At 52.3% G+C, this 16,892-nt stretch overlaps 1 protein-coding gene across 1 annotated transcript in view; it reads left to right on the forward strand.

Moving 5' to 3' along the window:
• The first annotated feature begins 239 nt into the window (after positions 1–239).
• NIBAN2 (niban apoptosis regulator 2) overlaps positions 240–16,892 on the forward strand; it is a 64,238-nt gene continuing 47,585 nt past the window's right edge. Inside the window, exon 1 of the mRNA XM_044439769.1 lies at positions 240–335. Within this exon, the coding sequence (XP_044295704.1) occupies positions 281–335 (55 nt within the window). The 5' untranslated portion in view covers positions 240–280. The remainder of the gene's footprint in view (positions 336–16,892) is intronic.

The raw sequence follows: 16,892 nt of genomic DNA on the forward strand, positions 1-16,892 counted from the left end.
GAAGGGGCAGGCTTGCTCCCGAGGAGCCCCGCCGAGAGCAGGGTCTTCCCCCCCCCCCCCCGCCTCGCGCGCCCCCCGCGTCCGCAGCGCGTGAGAACGCGCGGGGCAGCTCGCGGGCGCGTGCACGGGGCGGGGCGGGGCGGGGCGGCGGCGTCGGCGGCGTCTTGGCTCGCTCCCCGCCCGGCGCTCTTCCTGCGTCGCTCGCCTATGGAGCGCAGCGCCCGCCGCGGCCCGTCCGCGCCCCGCCACTAGCCGCCCCGCCGCCGCCGCCGCCGCCGCCATGGGGGACGTGGTCTCGGCGCACCTGGACGACAGCCGCCGCCAGTTCGTCGCAGGTGAGCCGCCGGGCGGATCTGAGCGTGCCTGGCTGCAGAAGCCCGGCGCGCTTTTGGGGAGCGCGGGCGCCGTGTGGTTGGGGAGGTGCGGCTGCGAAACGCGGGGCCCCCCAAGTCGCGCGGATGGGGAGGATGCCTAGCCGGCCCTTGCACGCCGCTCCGGGCGGCAGAGCGCCCCGGGGCGGGGGGGAGCTCCGAGAAATGCGTGGGGGGAGGCGAAGGCGCAGCGAGGCGAGCGAAGGGGCAAGCGCGAGTTGTCGCGGGGCGGCCCTGCTCGCCCAGCTCCCGGCTGGCTTTTTGGAGGTTTCACATTTAGGAAAGTTGAAGCTGCGTCTCCTCTTCTTTTCCCTCCACGTTGCAGCTCCTTTTAAGTTTCCTGCAACCTCGCCCAGTCGGGGGGGGGGGGGGGGGCCGCCCGCTGGAGAAGCAAGTCTGTACAAAGGCAGCTTGAGTTGGGGGGGGGAGCAACTCCTCTCTCTCTCTCCCTCTCTCTCCCTCTCTCTCTCTCTCATATATATATATAAACGGGTGTTTATGGACGCATGTTGGAAGGGCCGACTTCTTCCCCAGCCGGGTCACTCTGAATAGTTGTTGACCTGAGATCCCATCATTCCGGTTTAGCCTGGCGACTGGTCAGAAATGCTGGGGATTGTAGTGTAAACGCCCGCGAGCATGCTCGGGGAAGGCGAGGCAGTTCGAGAAACCGCGGTAGGCTGAAATAGCCGAAGTTCTGCCCCGGAGAGCATGCAGTCTCGAATTTGCAATGGGTGCTTTTACTCGTACGAATCAGTTAACCCGGGAGGCACAGCTGCCCTCGCCTCGAGTCGTGTTTGTGACGCTATGTGTGTGTGCTGCCTTTCCCCCAAAATGCTAATCCTCACAACAGCCCTGAGAAGTAGTACAGGTTGAAAGAAAGTGGTCCGTGGCCGCACCAGGCTGTGGACCTGCCGATTGTGATGGGCAGGAGTGGGGCAGGGGCTGTGGGATCGTTCTGCCACGGAACGCCACGGCTGAGTGTGGCTCGCCATTACATTTTGGCTCTCGGGTATTTCTTTTTAAAAAGCTACGCTGCTAGTCCCTTTCTTCGTTGTGATATGGGTACCTCTCATGGGCAGAGACCTGTTCTCCCCTGCAGAGGAAGACAGGATGGGCTCCAATGGAGCAAAACTCAGGGAACCCAAATTTAGAGTGGGTGCCAGGGAGTACTTCCTGGTGGTTAGGACCCCGAGGGTCTGGAATGGACTTCCAGGGGAGGCGGTTGAGGCCCCTTTGGTGAGGGTGTTCAAGGATAGGCTGGACAGGCACATGGTGGGCATGTCATGAGTGGAGCTGGCTGGAGCCGGGGGTCAGACTAGATGGCCTGGGAGGACCCGTCTGACTCTCTCTGTTTCTGTGTCTGTGTAGATGGGGATGCGCAGCTAGGATTCTTTGGCTGCTCGCATCTTCAGTGTATGGGGGTCCCTGTTTTTGTTGTTTCTCCCACAAGAGCTTTTGCACGTGTGCAGAACGGGTCATGCTCTTTGCAGGCTGCTTCCAGACCGAAATTGCACCGGTGTTGCTTCTGATTTATTTATCTTCCTTGCTTCTTCCCTCGCATTGGAGGGCCAGGTCATGGCAAAAGGGTTTCCTGTTGGATTCCTGCCCGTGCTGACAGGGCTTGGGGGCGCTCTTCATTTTGGTGAGCAGTTACGGGCAAAGTTGGCATTTCCTTCGCATGCCAGTTCCAAACTGACGTTGTAGGTGCTTCACTAGGGCGTGTGGGCCCAGCCTCCTGAGCGAGCGGCAATAAATTTAAACAGGTTGCTGATAAGAGAGACTGTGGTCGGTCGGGTGCAGCTCTTTAGCTGGAGGTGTGCCCTGTTGATTTTCCTCCACGTGGCTCGCTTTCAAGCTGCCGCCATCAAGGGCTGCTGGCAGTCTCCCCCCGGCCTTTTCCAGGCCCAGCCAGAGAAGGCTTAAGTGTCCAGATCTTGGTTCTTGGGATCTGTTGTTTCTCGGGTTTCTTGTAGGAGGCTGCTCACTGTGCGGGCTGGGGCAGGCAAATCATTCCCCTCCAGATGGCTTGCACTACAAGTCCCATGATCCCTGACTATGGGCCCTGCTGGCTGGGGCTGATGGAAGTTGGAGTGAAACACGTACTCCTCCTGCACAGGCTTGAGTCCTGCTTATTGCATCGCTCGCAGAGTTTAATTTGATCCCCGGCTGAAGTGTTCCTAGGCATGTACAGAGAGCAGGTCCTCCATTGCAAAGAAACCACGAGCAGCTTCCACACCTGCAGTTTTTAATGGCTGAGATAGGCAAAGGGTCTGTCCCTTTCTCTGCTCAAGGGATTCAGAAGTATGTTCGGGATAGTGCACCTACAATCCTCCAGATGGCATTGGACTATAGCTCCCATCATCCCCAGCTTCGCTGACCCTGCTGCTGGCTACTGGAGCCTAAAAGCATCTGTCAAACTACACAAGTTCGTGTGGAATTAGTTTAGGTTGCACTTCTGTCCCATCTTTCGTCCAAACTGCATGCTCAAAGCAGGTAACAATTAGAGCGTACAGATTAAGACAAAACCTTGGTTAAAAAAATAGCGTAAAAACAATTGCATTTGACTTCTGCTTTTTATCCTAACCTTTCCTTCCACGACGGAGGGCAGCACATAGGAGTGCGTGTTTCTCCCCTGCTTCAAGAGCTTAACTGTTCCTGTGAGCTGGGATGGATTGGGCGGAACTGAGGAGCCCAGGAGACGCTGTGTTTGAGTGAAGACTTAAGGCCTGGTCGAAGTCCAGCTCCCTGGCTACTGCAGCACAACTTTTGGCTGCTGCCTTTGCCTGTGCACAATTACCCCTGATGATAATATTGGCAGTGTGACCTAGCAGTTAGCGCACTGGGCTGGGACGCAGGAGATCTGGGTTCAAGTCCCACTCAGCTGCAAAGCTCCACCTTGGGCCAGTCACAGCCTCCCAGCCTGACCTACCTCACAGGGTTGTTGTTGTGAGGATAAAGTGGGGAAGAGGGAAGCCTCTAAGTCACCTTGGGTTCCTTGCAAAAGGAAGGAAAGCAAGAGCATAAATGTAATGCAATTATGATAGGAATATATTTTTCCGTGCACAAAGCGTACATATCACTCTATGTTATGTATGTATGCAGGGTAATAGATTCACTGGCATTTCATGCATGGGCGCTAATAATTTGTTTCAGTTTTTCTTCATTTTGGTTCTGGTTTCTTTCGCTTTTTGAAACTTGGCTGTAACAACAACAAAAACAGCAATTAGAAAATAAGGCTTGGCTCTTGCCGGCGCCTGTTTACATTCCCCCTCTCCATCCCAGGCCTTGGTGGGGTGGGTGGGAGCCGCAGCCTTTTGGAAAGACCCTTCCTCACCCTTCCTCCCCCCACCCATCTGAACTGGGCTGGGTGGTGGGTGGGCCCCCGGGTTCCCAGACAATCGGCTCTTTTGCTGGAGGAAGCATCAGCCCGGGATCGGCTGGGAAAAAGCGGTGGGAGTCACAGCATCTTCCCTGCCCTGAGTAAGTGGGGAGGGGGGAGGGGGAGAGGTCAGCTCTTAGGGGGGCTGTGTCTGGGTCTCTACCCCCCACCCCTCCGCTGCCTTAGGGCCCCCTGTAAGTCATTGATTGATGAGGCTGTGGCGTGTCTCCAGGGACCACGCAAATTCTCTGCCTTGACCTCTTGCCTTCTACAGCTTGGCTTCTGCGTTTCCCCTCCGGCATTACTTGGGGGGGGGGTGTCCATGGGACAGGGGCAGTGGTGCTCCAGGGATGGGGATGGGGACGGGAGGGTGGTCCTAAATGGGAAGCCCCAAGCCTCCCCTTTTTAGACCGCCGCTGCTTAATTAAACGGGTTAATTCGAACCTCGTTTCTATTTCTGATGCAGATTGGCAGAGAGGCTGGGAGGAATCCAGATTGCTCTGTGCAAATGCTGTTTAGCTTAGCTCCCCACCCCCACCCCCCAAAAATCTCCCTCCCCGTGCACACAACCTTTGGAAACTTGGAGGTAGAGGGTCCCCCCCCCCCAGCAGTGTTCATGTCTTGCCTGCATCGGCGCTGTAACCTCTTGCCTCTTCTCTTTCTTCCGCGTGTTATTAAGGGCAAAGGGGTTGCTGCTAGCGGACCTCTTCCTGTCCGGGCCCAACTTTCTTCCAGGGCCTTGCAAGCTTGGCCAAGTGAGCGTGGAGGTGGCGGGAGGGAAGGACAGAAGGATCCAGCAGAGGAAGGGAGGAGACTAGATCGTCTGATTTCTGGCATAGATGCTTCGGTGTCTGTCTGCAGTGGGGTGCGTTCCTTCCACACTCTGCCGCCGTAGGAACTGCTCTCTCGCGGACTGTCGTAACCTAGCACTGCCTACTCTGACTGGCAGCGGCTCCTTCCCGCCCGCTGCTCTCTGTTCCTTTTAATGGAGATTCCAGGGGTGGATGAGGGGCCGCTGCACTTTCTATCCTGTAGTGCTGAGCCCTTCTGAAAGGACCCCTGTGCTCCGTCTTGGGCAGCGTTTGGTCTCCATCCTTATGAAAAGCTTCAAACGGATGAGGTGAAAAGTAACTCCATCCTTGACTCGGTGTGTCTGAGCTACAATGTAGGATCTCCGAGTTCCCTTCCAGTTCTTTGATTCCGAGAGAGATCCCTGAGCATGTTAAGAGTGTTTAGCCACCCTGCACAAAACTGCGGGCCCTCTGTCCTGGTAGGAGCCTCTCTTTGGTCATTGTTTCCTTGGTGAAGCAACCGACCAAATGCCCAAACGATCGTCCAGTAATGACTCGAATGCCTTCATGAGCAGCTGGAACAGATGAGTCGCCCCTCTTGGTGGGAAAGGACGGACTGGTCATTGCGTGGATCTGTGACTCATCCTGAAATCGACTTCTGTGGAAGCCAAAGACCACAGGGCTCTTCATGGAGCCAACGCTGCGAACTTCTTGAGAAACTGTTTTAGGAGCGAAGGGACACAGACATGAGGCAGGGCAGCTTCGTGGGACTCAGATAGATTGCGCCAACAGTACGGCCTGCTCAGCCCGTTTGTTCATCTGCTCCTAGTCCAAACAGCCTCAGTTCCCATCATAATCATTCAAAATCATTTTATTTACCCATCATTTTAATCATTGAATTAATAATTGTAATAAGAAAAATCACTCCGTCGCATCTTCTTTTTTCTTCTTTTAATTTTGAATAATTGGTTTGATTGACTGTTTTGATGTTTATTATTGAATTTTTATTGGATTTTATATGGTTATTTATTTTGTTGCGAGCTGTCCTGAGGCTTTGCAGAGGACGGCATAGAAATGTTTTAAATAAAATAAGCCAAATCACGCAGGCTCCAAGTGAAGCCTTTCTCAGATGTCTCACACCCTTTCTGCAGGTTGCGTTAAGTAAAGCCTGCAGATCGGTAGAGTTTGAGAACTTCTGGATACTTGACCTGGTTGAGTCGCATTTCCCAGAGCGTGGCAAATTAGGCGCTGGGTCTGGTGGTTCTGGAATTTTGGGCATCACCCCGAATTGTCGTTTGGAGTAAGGCTTTGGAGCTGAAGCCATGCATTGAGAGGCGTGCTTCCAAAGGCAGGGCGGTATTTCAGCCTGGGTGTCTCCTCCCATTTCCTATTAGCAAAGTCCACCCGCACTTTGCTGATATAGCAACTTCCAGGAGAAAAGCGATGACTGTAATTATGGTTTATCAATTCAGTGATTATACCAAGCCAAGCTTAGCCCTTCCTGTTTCTTATGGCTCTGCTTGGAGCCATGTTTTTTTATTCTGGTTTGCTGGACCGAATCCAGAATTGATTGTTTATTCTGGTTAGCTGTTGAATCACGGCTTGTGGATGGGCCATCACAGCAAACCATGGGTAAGCTTTTATTCCCTGGCATGGTAAGTCCACGCGTTGAGTTTGGAAAATCTTGGTGGAAATTATTTCCAAATTATTTGAAATAATTCGTGTTTAGCTTTTTTAACACCTTTCGCTTATACTAACATTACTTTCCTTTGCCGTTGTTATAACAGTCATCATAAGTTCATTCTGTTCATGAGGTCTGGAAACTTAATTTCTTTTCAATAAAAAGAACAAATTTAGAACACTTGGGTTGTCAAGATGCCAAGGAATTGCCACAGCCTTGGTGTGCTGCCTTGTCTCTCACTGTAATCTTCAAAAGAGTCAAGTTGGATTGCTGACTGGTTTCTGAAATCGAATGCAAACTAGGGCTCTAAGGCCAGGTTGTCAGGAGCTCCAGATGCATGCCGGAGCAGTCAGAAAGTTCCAGCACTGATCTGTCCAAAAGGAAATGAAATTGCTGTTATTTTGTAGCACTGGCTGACTTTCCACAGCCTTCACTTTTTCTCCTATAGCAATGCCTGCATGTCCCAGGGAATTTCTTCCTCGGTGGATCTGGGAGCCAACGGCATGTTCCAAGAATCCTCTGGAAGCCCCTCACGTTCTCTCCGCATGTTGGTGGCTCAACATCTCTCCCTTCCTCATATCTTCGGGCTTGTTCTGGGCAGCAAACTCTCCCAGGCCGTCCACCCCTTGATTTATCGCCGCTGAATCACGCTAGGCACGGCTAGCCAACTGCTGGGCCCAGCTCGGGAGGGGCTTCACCGGGGAAGCAAATGCCGAATCCTGTGGGTGGTTCTTTCCTTTGGATGCCACTCCTGCTCACTTCTCCTCCTCCTCCGCCGTGCCCAGACAAGCCCGTGTCCCGTCCCGCCCCCTCACCCGCCTCCACTCCTATCCTAGGAGTGCGCACAGGGAGGGCAAGCAGAATCCGTTCTGGTTTCTGGTGGATCACATTTTTCCAAAGAAACATGAAGCGCTGCCCTGTTGCACATCATACCAAAGGTCATGCCTGGAAATACGATTCAGCAGGACTCCCATATCCATGTGGGAGTCTGAAACTGCGGAGAATGGCAAATACCATATACTGTCCGTAAACATTTCCTTTGCAGAATTTCCTAGAATGGAGCGGCAAGGGACTAGAGGGCCATCGAGTCCATCCCCTGCTCAGTGTGGGATGCCCAGTCCCGACATCTCTCAGACGGCTGCCAATTTCATGGACAGGAGATTTGTTCTTACCCTGCATCCTTTTTACCTAGCAACTTCAGCATACGTTTTTTTCTTCTTTCCCTATTAAATTGGGCGTTTTTACTTAAAGGAAGCACTGTGCGGCTTCTAATTTGGACCGAGGTCTACTGTGGTTAAGAGAAAATGTGGTAACCGAACCAGCAGGAGTGGGGGTCTTGCTGCGAGCAAATACGACACGGGCGTGTGTGAAGCAGTGACAGTTATGCTAGTAGTACTGCTGGGCGAATCTGTGTTGGGCTTGCACACTCTTTTGCACGGGGAACGGCCCTGGCTCAGGAATTTCCTGTGGCCACTCAGATACTATTGAGCATCTGTGCTGGTGAGGCCCTGCCCTTGAAAATAAGCCTTGAGGCTTAAACTCAGTCCAGGTGTCCAGCCAAGTCGGGGTTTCCAAATGCCTGTTAAGCAAGCCGTGGTTTAGCGGTGCTTCTCGGGCTTCATTTCCCATCCTCTCCACTTTGTAAGTTCACTGCCATCTCCGTGGCACATCCGCTGCTGGTGAAGGGGAGGAAGCGGCTACAATGTTGGTTTGATGCTCTCTGTAGACCCTGCAGGTCACAGTTTCAGTTTCTGATCTGTTGGCCGACTTCAGCCACTGTTTGTCCTTTGGTGGCCTGTTGTGTCTGGAACATCCTTCATCCTGGCCGTTCTTTGTGCCGTGGTTTACCAAAGCCTCGGTGTCTTAGGTCCGCCAGGGTAAGAACTGCAGACCCAGGAGATCTGGGTTTTTGCCCCGCTCAGTGGGTGATCTCGGGCCAGTCATGGACACTCAGCCTCACCTACCTCACAGGGTTGTTGTGAGGCTAAAATAGCACTCTGCGATCCACCTTGGTTTCTTGTAGGAAGGAAAAGCAGGATATAAATGCAATGTAATGATGTGATTGGGGATACTGGCCGAGCTAACTTTTGAGAGAGAAGTCTTCATTCAGAGCAGGCGAACTCACCAGGTCTGGTAGGCAGTCTGGCTTGCCTTGCACCCATTTCCTTGGTTGTTTTGAGCAGTGTCTCTCTGGTTTAACCTGAGCGTTTGTCTTCCTCGGTTTTCCATCTGCTGCTCATGTCTAAAGGCTGATTCCAGCAATATGCCTTTTTTTTCCCCTACCCAGAGAGAAATATTCATAGAGGAATGTGATGAAATGGTTCTGCTTTTAATTTTATTAAGTTAGGACAGGATGCCAGATTGGCTTTGATTTTGTAGGAAAATAACTCTGAGGCTGGTGGGAAGAGGAAGACCAGTTTCATTCATTGATTGCTCCCCTCTGCGCAAATTCAACATGCAACATCCAAAGAGCTGGGTTAGGTGAGGTGCCCCAGCCCTTTCCAAGCTGATGCTTCCCCTCCCAGTGTTTTGGATTACAACTCCCAGCATCCCCTTTCATTGGCCCCCCCTGGCTGGCTGAGGAATTGAAGAATGCGAGGCTGGGGGAAGTTGGCCTTCCTCTCTCCAGAGCAGAAACGTTTCTTGCCAGCTACCTGGGTTTGAACCTGCAACCTACCTGTTTCAAGGCACAGGATTTGTCGCTGGCCTCAGGTCCCTATCGATCTTCCTGAAAACACGATTTCACTGCATTTAAATTTCCTCGCTGGAATGAATGCGTGGTGCACCCCGGCACGATTCCAGCACCGCTTCTGAACATGGTTTGTTCGGCCGGTTGCTCAGGCCACAGCTGAACAACTCAAACATGGCTAGAACTTGTCAATGCCCAGCTTGGCGAGCACGAGAGAACCTTCTCTGCTGCTTTTCCCCCTCAACTCTGGGTCAGAGAAGTGGTCCCAGCTAAGGCAGGGTTATCAGTTCAGCTGTCAAGTGTCCTTTCCAAGCCTGCATTGGACCATGATTTCTGATCTGGGTTTGCTGTCCAGCCAGGACATTCAGCCACCCTGAACTGTTGTTAAGCTGCACATAACTGTGTCCATCTGTGCTGAGGGCTGCATGCAGCCACTATGAAAGGGCCGTCTCTTAATATTGAAAACATGTTGCCGTCTGTGCCCTCTTCCTGTTTGCCTGCCCTCCGGGTTTTGCAGCATCTGCTCCCTGCCCACGACCCTTGGCACCTTCGCCACACGGCTTGCCTCATGCCTTAACTTGTGGTGCCCAGAAATGGACAGCCTGTTCCAGCTGTAGTTAAAACCCTTGCTAAATAGAGCAGAATGGCTTTCCCGTGTCTTTAGAAGAATCGTGGCTACCGATTTCGAACGGATATTTCAGCCTTCCAGTGCAAGGACAGTGGAGTGAAGGTAGAAAGAGGGCCAAGATTCTGAACATTACAAAATATATATATCTGGGAGACTCGGTTCCCAGGAGGCTGTCGATTTGGCTAGCAAGTCCTTTGGCCATTCGCTTCTTGCAGACCCCGGCCTGAAACCTCTCCCACCCAGCTGGATTTTCCCCCTGGGCTCACCCAAGTTGAATCTGCCGGGGTGAGGACTGAACTTTTTCCCTGCTGGGAGAAAAACCTCAGAAGTCAGGAAGCAGTCCTGCTCAGAAGGAGCCCCTTTCTCAGCAAGCTGCACGGTCCTTTGGGCATGGCCGGTGGAGCAACATGGCCTATGCTCCCCTTTCCAGAAGTTTACGCTCTGGCTGCTTTGCAGAATGCTGTCTGGGCTTCAGTAATTTGCTTTGCTTTCTTTCCTTTCGATTTCTGCTGGACTCGACCTTAACTGTATTTATCTCAGCGCTGGCACTTATTCCTCTTATTAAGTTGTTGTGCAATGCTTTTAAAATGCGTTGTTCAATGTTGGAAGCTGCTCTGAGCCTCCAGTACTGAGAAAAAGTAGGATATAAGTCCATCATTGTACTGAGTTCGTTTCTACACCACTGTGTAACTGAAGTGCACTGGTTATGATGTGGTAAAATCATATCTCGGGAAGAGTTTACTCTTAAAGGTTGCCTATGCATGTTTTAAATACATCCACCTGCTTTAATGTAATTGCTTTTCCCCATTTCCCCTCTGATTGCCTCCCCTTTCTCTGAACTGTAAGCTCTGTGGGGCAGGGGACAGATTTTCTTCTGCCCAATGGTAGGACTGTAACCACGGCTAGCAGGAAATTAGTTGCATTGAGCCTCGGTAGAAGCTACTGGTGATAATCCTTCCATCGTTGTCTCATTCATTTCTGTTTCTCTCTCCTGGACAACTCAGTGTCTTTTATCATCCCATACCGTGCTGCAGGTTAGGCTGGGATTAATTGATGGAACCAACCCTTGACGTACAGGACCAAGACTCTCTGACTCCTGTAAGGAGGAGAGGTTTGCCTGGCGCCAAGCTTATACTCTTTTTGGCGCCAGGTTAAAACCCTTTTATTTATTTTTTTTTATTTTAAGTTATTTTGAAAATTAGCATTTTAATGTAACAGTCGCGTTCTACTTAATTTATTTTATTGGCTTTGTGTTATTTATTTATTGTTATAGATTGTTTTAATGTATTTAATTGATTGATTGTAAGCCGTCCTGAGATGCCATGCCTAAGGGGTGGCATATAAAAGTTTTAAATAAATAAATAACTAGAGCCACGGAGGAGAGAAATGCCCATTTCTGGGGTTGCATTGTGCCTGTTTATTTATTTATTTATTTATTTAGGAGACTTCTATGCCGCCCCCTTAGCCAAAGCCTCGGGGCGGCTCACATTTTTAATGCCTTTTAATGCACCGACTCTCCTTCCTTCTCCCCTCTCTCTGCAGCCACATCCTAAACGGTTCCTCACCTTTGCCAAGGATCAATAGATGTTTTTTGTCTCCGGTGGGAGTTGCTTTGTGCTCCATTGGGGGGGGGGGGAGTGCTTTTTGCAGCAAAAACTTTACAAACACTCTTCTCTTCTCCTGCGCTCTGCAGCCTGCAGGTTTTTTTCTGTTCTTTTGCTCCCTGCTCTGCAATCTGGGCAGAGACAGCAGCGCTCTTCTTCTGTCCCCTTCTGTCTGCAGGAAACCCCAGGAGGTTGGCTGCTCGGCCCTTCGTTTACCTGCTGTGCCGAGATGGGCCGGGCTTTCTCGGCTGGCATCGCTCGGCACTGTTTGTGCCGGGCCCTGTGCCGTGAAGTGTTGGTTGTGTGCCCAGATTCTCTCTGTGCGTCTCTCTCTTTCCCTCCAAGCAGACTCTTACAGGGAGGGGATGGCGTAGGAGCAAGAAGTCCGTTTCTTGGCTCTCTGGCGGCGTTGGCTTTGCTTCCAAGTCTTGTACTGCCTCGGTGTAGGAGTTTGCTTTGGGGAGTGCGGCACAACTGTGAGAGGCAAAGACCTTTTGGGAAGCCCAGTAGAAGCGAAGCCTAGCAAAGCAGAGAACTGTGTATCAAAAAGCCTCGGGTTCAAATTGTGCCTGTACGTAGGGAAAAGAAACCAACTGCGTTGATCCAAGTGCGGGAATACAGGGCTGAACAGAACTGAAAGAGACAAAGACCTCGGAGTATTTGTGGACAACAGGCTAAATAGAAAGCAACCTTGTGAAGCGGCTGCAAAAAGGGCAAATGCTATTTTGGGATGCAGTCATAGAAACAGGACTTCCAGATCATTTGTTCACCTGTACTCTTCCTCTGCACCGTATCTGGAATGCTGTGTCCAGTTGTGGGCACCAAAATTTAAGAAGATGCAAAAAGGGTCCAGGGGAGGGTATTAAAAATGATCCAGGGTTTGGAAAAACGGCCCTGTGAGGAGAGGCTGAGAGAACTGGGCATGTCCAGCCTTGAGAGGAGAAGACTGGGGGGGGGGGGCATGGTATCCCTCTATAAGTACTTCAAAGGCTGTCACGAAGAGGGAGGTCAAGATCTCTTCTTGCTGATGCCAGAGGGTATGACACGGAATAATCAGCTCAAGTTGCGACAGACCAGATTCAGGCTAGATATTAGGAAAAGTTTCCCTTTTGTCAGAGCAGTATGGCAGTGGGACCAGCTGCCCGAGAGGTGGGGGGCTCTCCCACACTGGAGACACTCAAAAAGAAACTGGGCAGCCCTCTGAGTGGGATGGGGTGACGTGGTGTCCTGCAACAGCAGGGGGTTGGACTGGATGGCCTTCATGGCCCCTTCCACCTCTACTCTTCTGTGATTCTATGAACTTACTAGGACCCGTAAGCACCCTGTTGTAGCACACACTTATGCATACTAATGGGACTGGTTGTTAGTCTTCAGGGATGGCTGGACAACGTACAGGCTGTGCTGGTAGCAATCAGTAAGGTAGAACTGAATGGTGAGTGGAGACTAGGGATAGACCATCTTCGGTGATGACGACACGCAGCGTCCCTGCAAAGTTTGCCGTTTTGCACGGCCTTTGTCTGCAGCAGGTGCAAGCGAGTTGCTGGGTTGGAAGAAAAAGTGAGGGCACTGGAATGGTGAGCATCTACCCTTGAGGGACTGAGAGAAGATGGAACGTGCTTAGCTACATTCACAAAGTGAAGGACGGGAGCTGGAAGAGCAACAGCCATGGGGGCAGTAGAGGAGAACCCTGAGCAAGGGAGAATGAAGCCAGGGAAACGTCCTGGGAAAGGGCGATAAAAGCAGAAGAATTGGAATGCAAGCAGTGGAACTGTGGAGCCACTTCCATAGTTGAGGATGAGTCTGGAGGTCAGTCTTCAGGGGAAGAACTCAGTGCAATGGCAAACAAGAGACTGAAGGTCAGTCAGGTAGAGGCAATGAACCCCCCAAGCCTGCAGCAAGAGGTGGTTGGGGAAGGATCCTGTAGCGTGGGGTGGGATGCCATGCATGTCAGGAAGACCCACGGACTGGCCAGGGATGGATTGGAGAAGGCATCAGGGGTGGGACAGAAGGGTTCTGAGGCTCATCAAGCCCACCGACAGCTCAGGTGGAGTTGCCGCCTTGTCGAAGTGGACTAGTGGTCCTTCTGGCCCAGAATTGGCCACAGTCATGAAGGGGCTCCAGAAGGATGAACCTCTCCTTTCTTGGGGTGAGACAGGAGGGAGAGCAACCCACCCACTGGTTAATTCCTGAGGGTTTGGGACTTGTGCTGTTTGGGCAGAACGTTGCTGTGGCTTTAGCCTCTGTCCTGCCTTCTTCTGGGTGCTTTGTTACGATCCTGGCTTGAGGCAGGTGGGGCCCATCTCAAGACTGACAGGGAGGCATTTCTCAGAGCAGCCACCAGGAAGAAACCGACTTGACCTCTGCAGGCTAATCGCGGGAGTGCCTACCCGTTCAGTGTTCCTGCATTCATGCATCACCGAAGCATGAATGTTTGCTTACACTGGTAGATCCTCCCTTGCTGAGTCCACCAACTTCTTGGCAGGTCCAGAATGTTGGTTCCACCAAGGTGGTGGCGGAGACACAAGACTTGCTTGTGCAAGTTGAGTTGCGAATGCTGGGATTTTATTTTGAGCAGCGTTCAGCTGTGTCTTGCGTTTTTGTTGAGGGCATTCCCGTGAGTGCGCAATCCCACGCGTGGTCATCGTTGAAAATGTTGCGCATGTGTGCGGTGTCCTTTCCTAAACACCATTAATTTTGGCCCTCCGGAGCTTGTGGGACTCATTCCTGTATCTGGTTTCCTTTCTTGGAAAGCTTAGACTGGTCCTGAAAGAAATCGGTTCTAGCCACTGTTTGTCTTCGTCTCTGATGTGGGGATTCACCAACTGGTACCGCTTTCCGTGGCTGGAATTGTATGCAAGTTTAACCCTCATGAGTAAGCCTTAATGAAAACATGTACATGTTAAGAGACAGACCCTGTCCTGGAGTACTATAGTGGTATGTTACTATTAGTAGTAAATAGCAGCAAATAGTAGTAAATTTGCTAATAGTAAATAGTAGGGACATGGTGTCCCTCTGTAAGTACCTCACAGGCTGTCTTTGAGGGGAAGGGCAAGATCTCTTGCTGATGCCAAAATGTAGGACATGGAATACTCAATTCAAGTTGTGGCAACTCAGATTCAGGCTGGACATCAGGAAAAGCTTCTTCACTGTCAGAGCAATGCGGCAGTGGAACCAGCTGCCCAAGAGGTGGTGGACTCTCCCACACTGGAGACATTCAAGGTGAAACTGGGCAGCCCTCTGAGTGGGACGGTGTGAATTGGTGTCCTGCAACAGCAGGGGGGTGGACCTGATGGCCTCCATGACCCCTTCCAACTCTGCTATGCTATGATTCTCAGTTCTCACAAAGACACACCTGCCTGAGCTTTGGCAAGGTAGCCATGCTGGTTGCCCGGCTCATGGTGATCGCGTGGAAGGCACTTTGGGAATGCAGGAGCCCATCCTTGACAGGCACTTCCCCCCAGTAGGCTCTCCGTGTGGGTGTGGGAAGGATATGGGGCAGTCCGTTTCCCCTGGGGCCTCATGAACAGGGCTGGGGAAGCGGTGCTTCCCGCGGGTTCTGGTCTCCCAGGGCCGGGGTGGTCGCAAGGTGCTGCTGCAGTGCTTGCAGCAAGTCAGTAGCGGCCCCGCGGGGAAGTGGGCGCCGTGCATGCGACTCTCTGGAGGCCAGGAGCACCTCGACGGGGGCTTCGGGGGTTCCCTGCCTCCTCTGGGCGGCGGGCCAAGGAAAAGGAGGGCGAGAGCTTGCATTCTACGCCCGGTTGTTCCACCATGGCCTTGGCACGCCCCCTGCTTGCTAGCATAAGATCCCTCCGTCTGTTGCAGAGGGATGTATAACTTGGCGTGTTGCGCTGAAGCTGTAGGATTCTTGGAGGAAATGCCCCAGGAGGAAATGCCGAGCATTCCACCGCCTCGGTCGCCCCGCTCTTGGCAGGAGGCTGCGGGCTTGCAGGGTCCCGGGGGTTGAGGACCACCAGCCGTGCCGAACACCTCGGTTCCTGTCCGCTCGCGGAGCCTAGCGCCAAATGTCGACGGCTCCTTACGTACAGGAAGGTCTTTGCTTCCGAACAAGGGACGTGCTCTTACCTGATGCTGTGCACGTCCCTTATGCAAGAGGCTTGAGACGCTCCCAAACTTTCGCCTTTCTAGGGAAATCATCCCTCTGATCCTGATGCTGTTATGTGAAACTCTGAAATCGCAGGATGACTCCAAATGGTGCCCGCGTCCCTTTTGTACTTTATAAAATAGAACAGCCGCTAGACTTCCTGGCCTTTCCTCACCCAGCAGATCCAGCAACGCAAAGTGACCCTGGATTAATATTCTGCAATGGCCGTTGCAGTTACATGAGCAACGGCCATGTAACTGCTCACCATTTCTGTACGCTGCTGGAAGGATAGTGCTCAAGGAGAAACACACATTGCAAGAAGGTCCTGGCTTCAACCCATGCCACGTCCAGCTTGAAATATCAGGTCACGGGGGGCAGAGATGACCCTCTCTTCCTGAAGCCTTGGCCAGCCACTGCGGGTCACAGGGGACAATAACTCCTTCTGTGCTTAAGTGCATCTTGCCGGGGTCTTCTGTGGGCAGCGAGAACATCCTTCAAGATGCACCGAGGCTGAATTTCTTCTGCCCTCCATGTTTTGAATGCGCTCTTTGTTCAGGGCACTTTGGTAGGACAAAAATCACACTGTTTTTCTGTGACCTCGGCCTTTACAAAGGGAGTCTGGCTCCCCTGCCCAGGAGGCTGTTTGCAACACCCCGAACCGAATGCGGGATCTCATAGGGGCCCCCCCTCTCCCCACACTTCTGCTGCTGCCGGTGCCCGTGAAAGGATGCTGTTGAAGCGACAGGTTAGGGAACCCAGGCCTGGGAAGGCACGTGGAAACGTGCTCTATTCCACCCCTTACAGTCCAGCGCTCTGCCATGCAGGGCCGCAAAGCCGGCATGAGCTGTCCGTCTGCGTTTTAGGGCTCAGGGTGCTGGGAGAGCCTGTTCTGCGACTGCCACCGCTTCTGCTTGGCTGTGGAGGGCGCACAGCCAGACAGAGCCCACTCCGTATTCCTCCAGTTCCTTGGGAGCGAGAGACCCGGTGCCTGGCATTGTTGGTGGCGGTTGGAGGTTTCCTGGCAAGAGGAATGCTGATCTTTCCACCCAGGCCAGACCTCGAGCGCGCTCTGGATGGAGACTGGAGGGCAGGAGAAGCCGTGGGAGGTTGTTTGGGGAAACATTCTGTCTGGCTTGTCCTCCTTTCCTCTGTGTGGGTAGTCCCTGTGAGCTGCATAGCATAGCTGCTATTTCTCTGTTCAGGCAGGGGGCTGCCTGCATTCCAGAGGCATCCCCCTTCAGGACTCAAGCGGCCACTGCACCCTTGGCACCATGGGCAGCGTTCTCATGAAACGCCCAGCTTCATGTGCCATGTTGGATCTCTGCTAGGGATCCTTGGTTGCACAATCCATCCTGGCCCTGGAACGGGTGTTTCACTTCTTTCTTGGCCATAACAGATGTTTAAAAATAGAGTTAAAACTTACAAACTGGAGCAGCAGGAAAAAGCTGCCTCGGTCAGAATTATTTAGGGTAGCAATTTACTCCATTAATTACAGCACACGCTTCAAAGCGTGCTGATCAAGGTATTTTTTTCGGTTCGCTTTCAAACGAATGAAAAAGGTAGCGATCTGACCCATATTTATTTATTTATTCATCCATTTAAAAAAAAAAACATTTGTATGCCACCCAATTGTGCCACAGCACCTCT

Source organism: Varanus komodoensis, unplaced genomic scaffold (assembly GCF_004798865.1).
Source record: "Varanus komodoensis strain SLA01 unplaced genomic scaffold, ASM479886v1 scaffold36, whole genome shotgun sequence".
Classification (NCBI taxonomy): domain Eukaryota; kingdom Metazoa; phylum Chordata; class Lepidosauria; order Squamata; family Varanidae; genus Varanus; species Varanus komodoensis.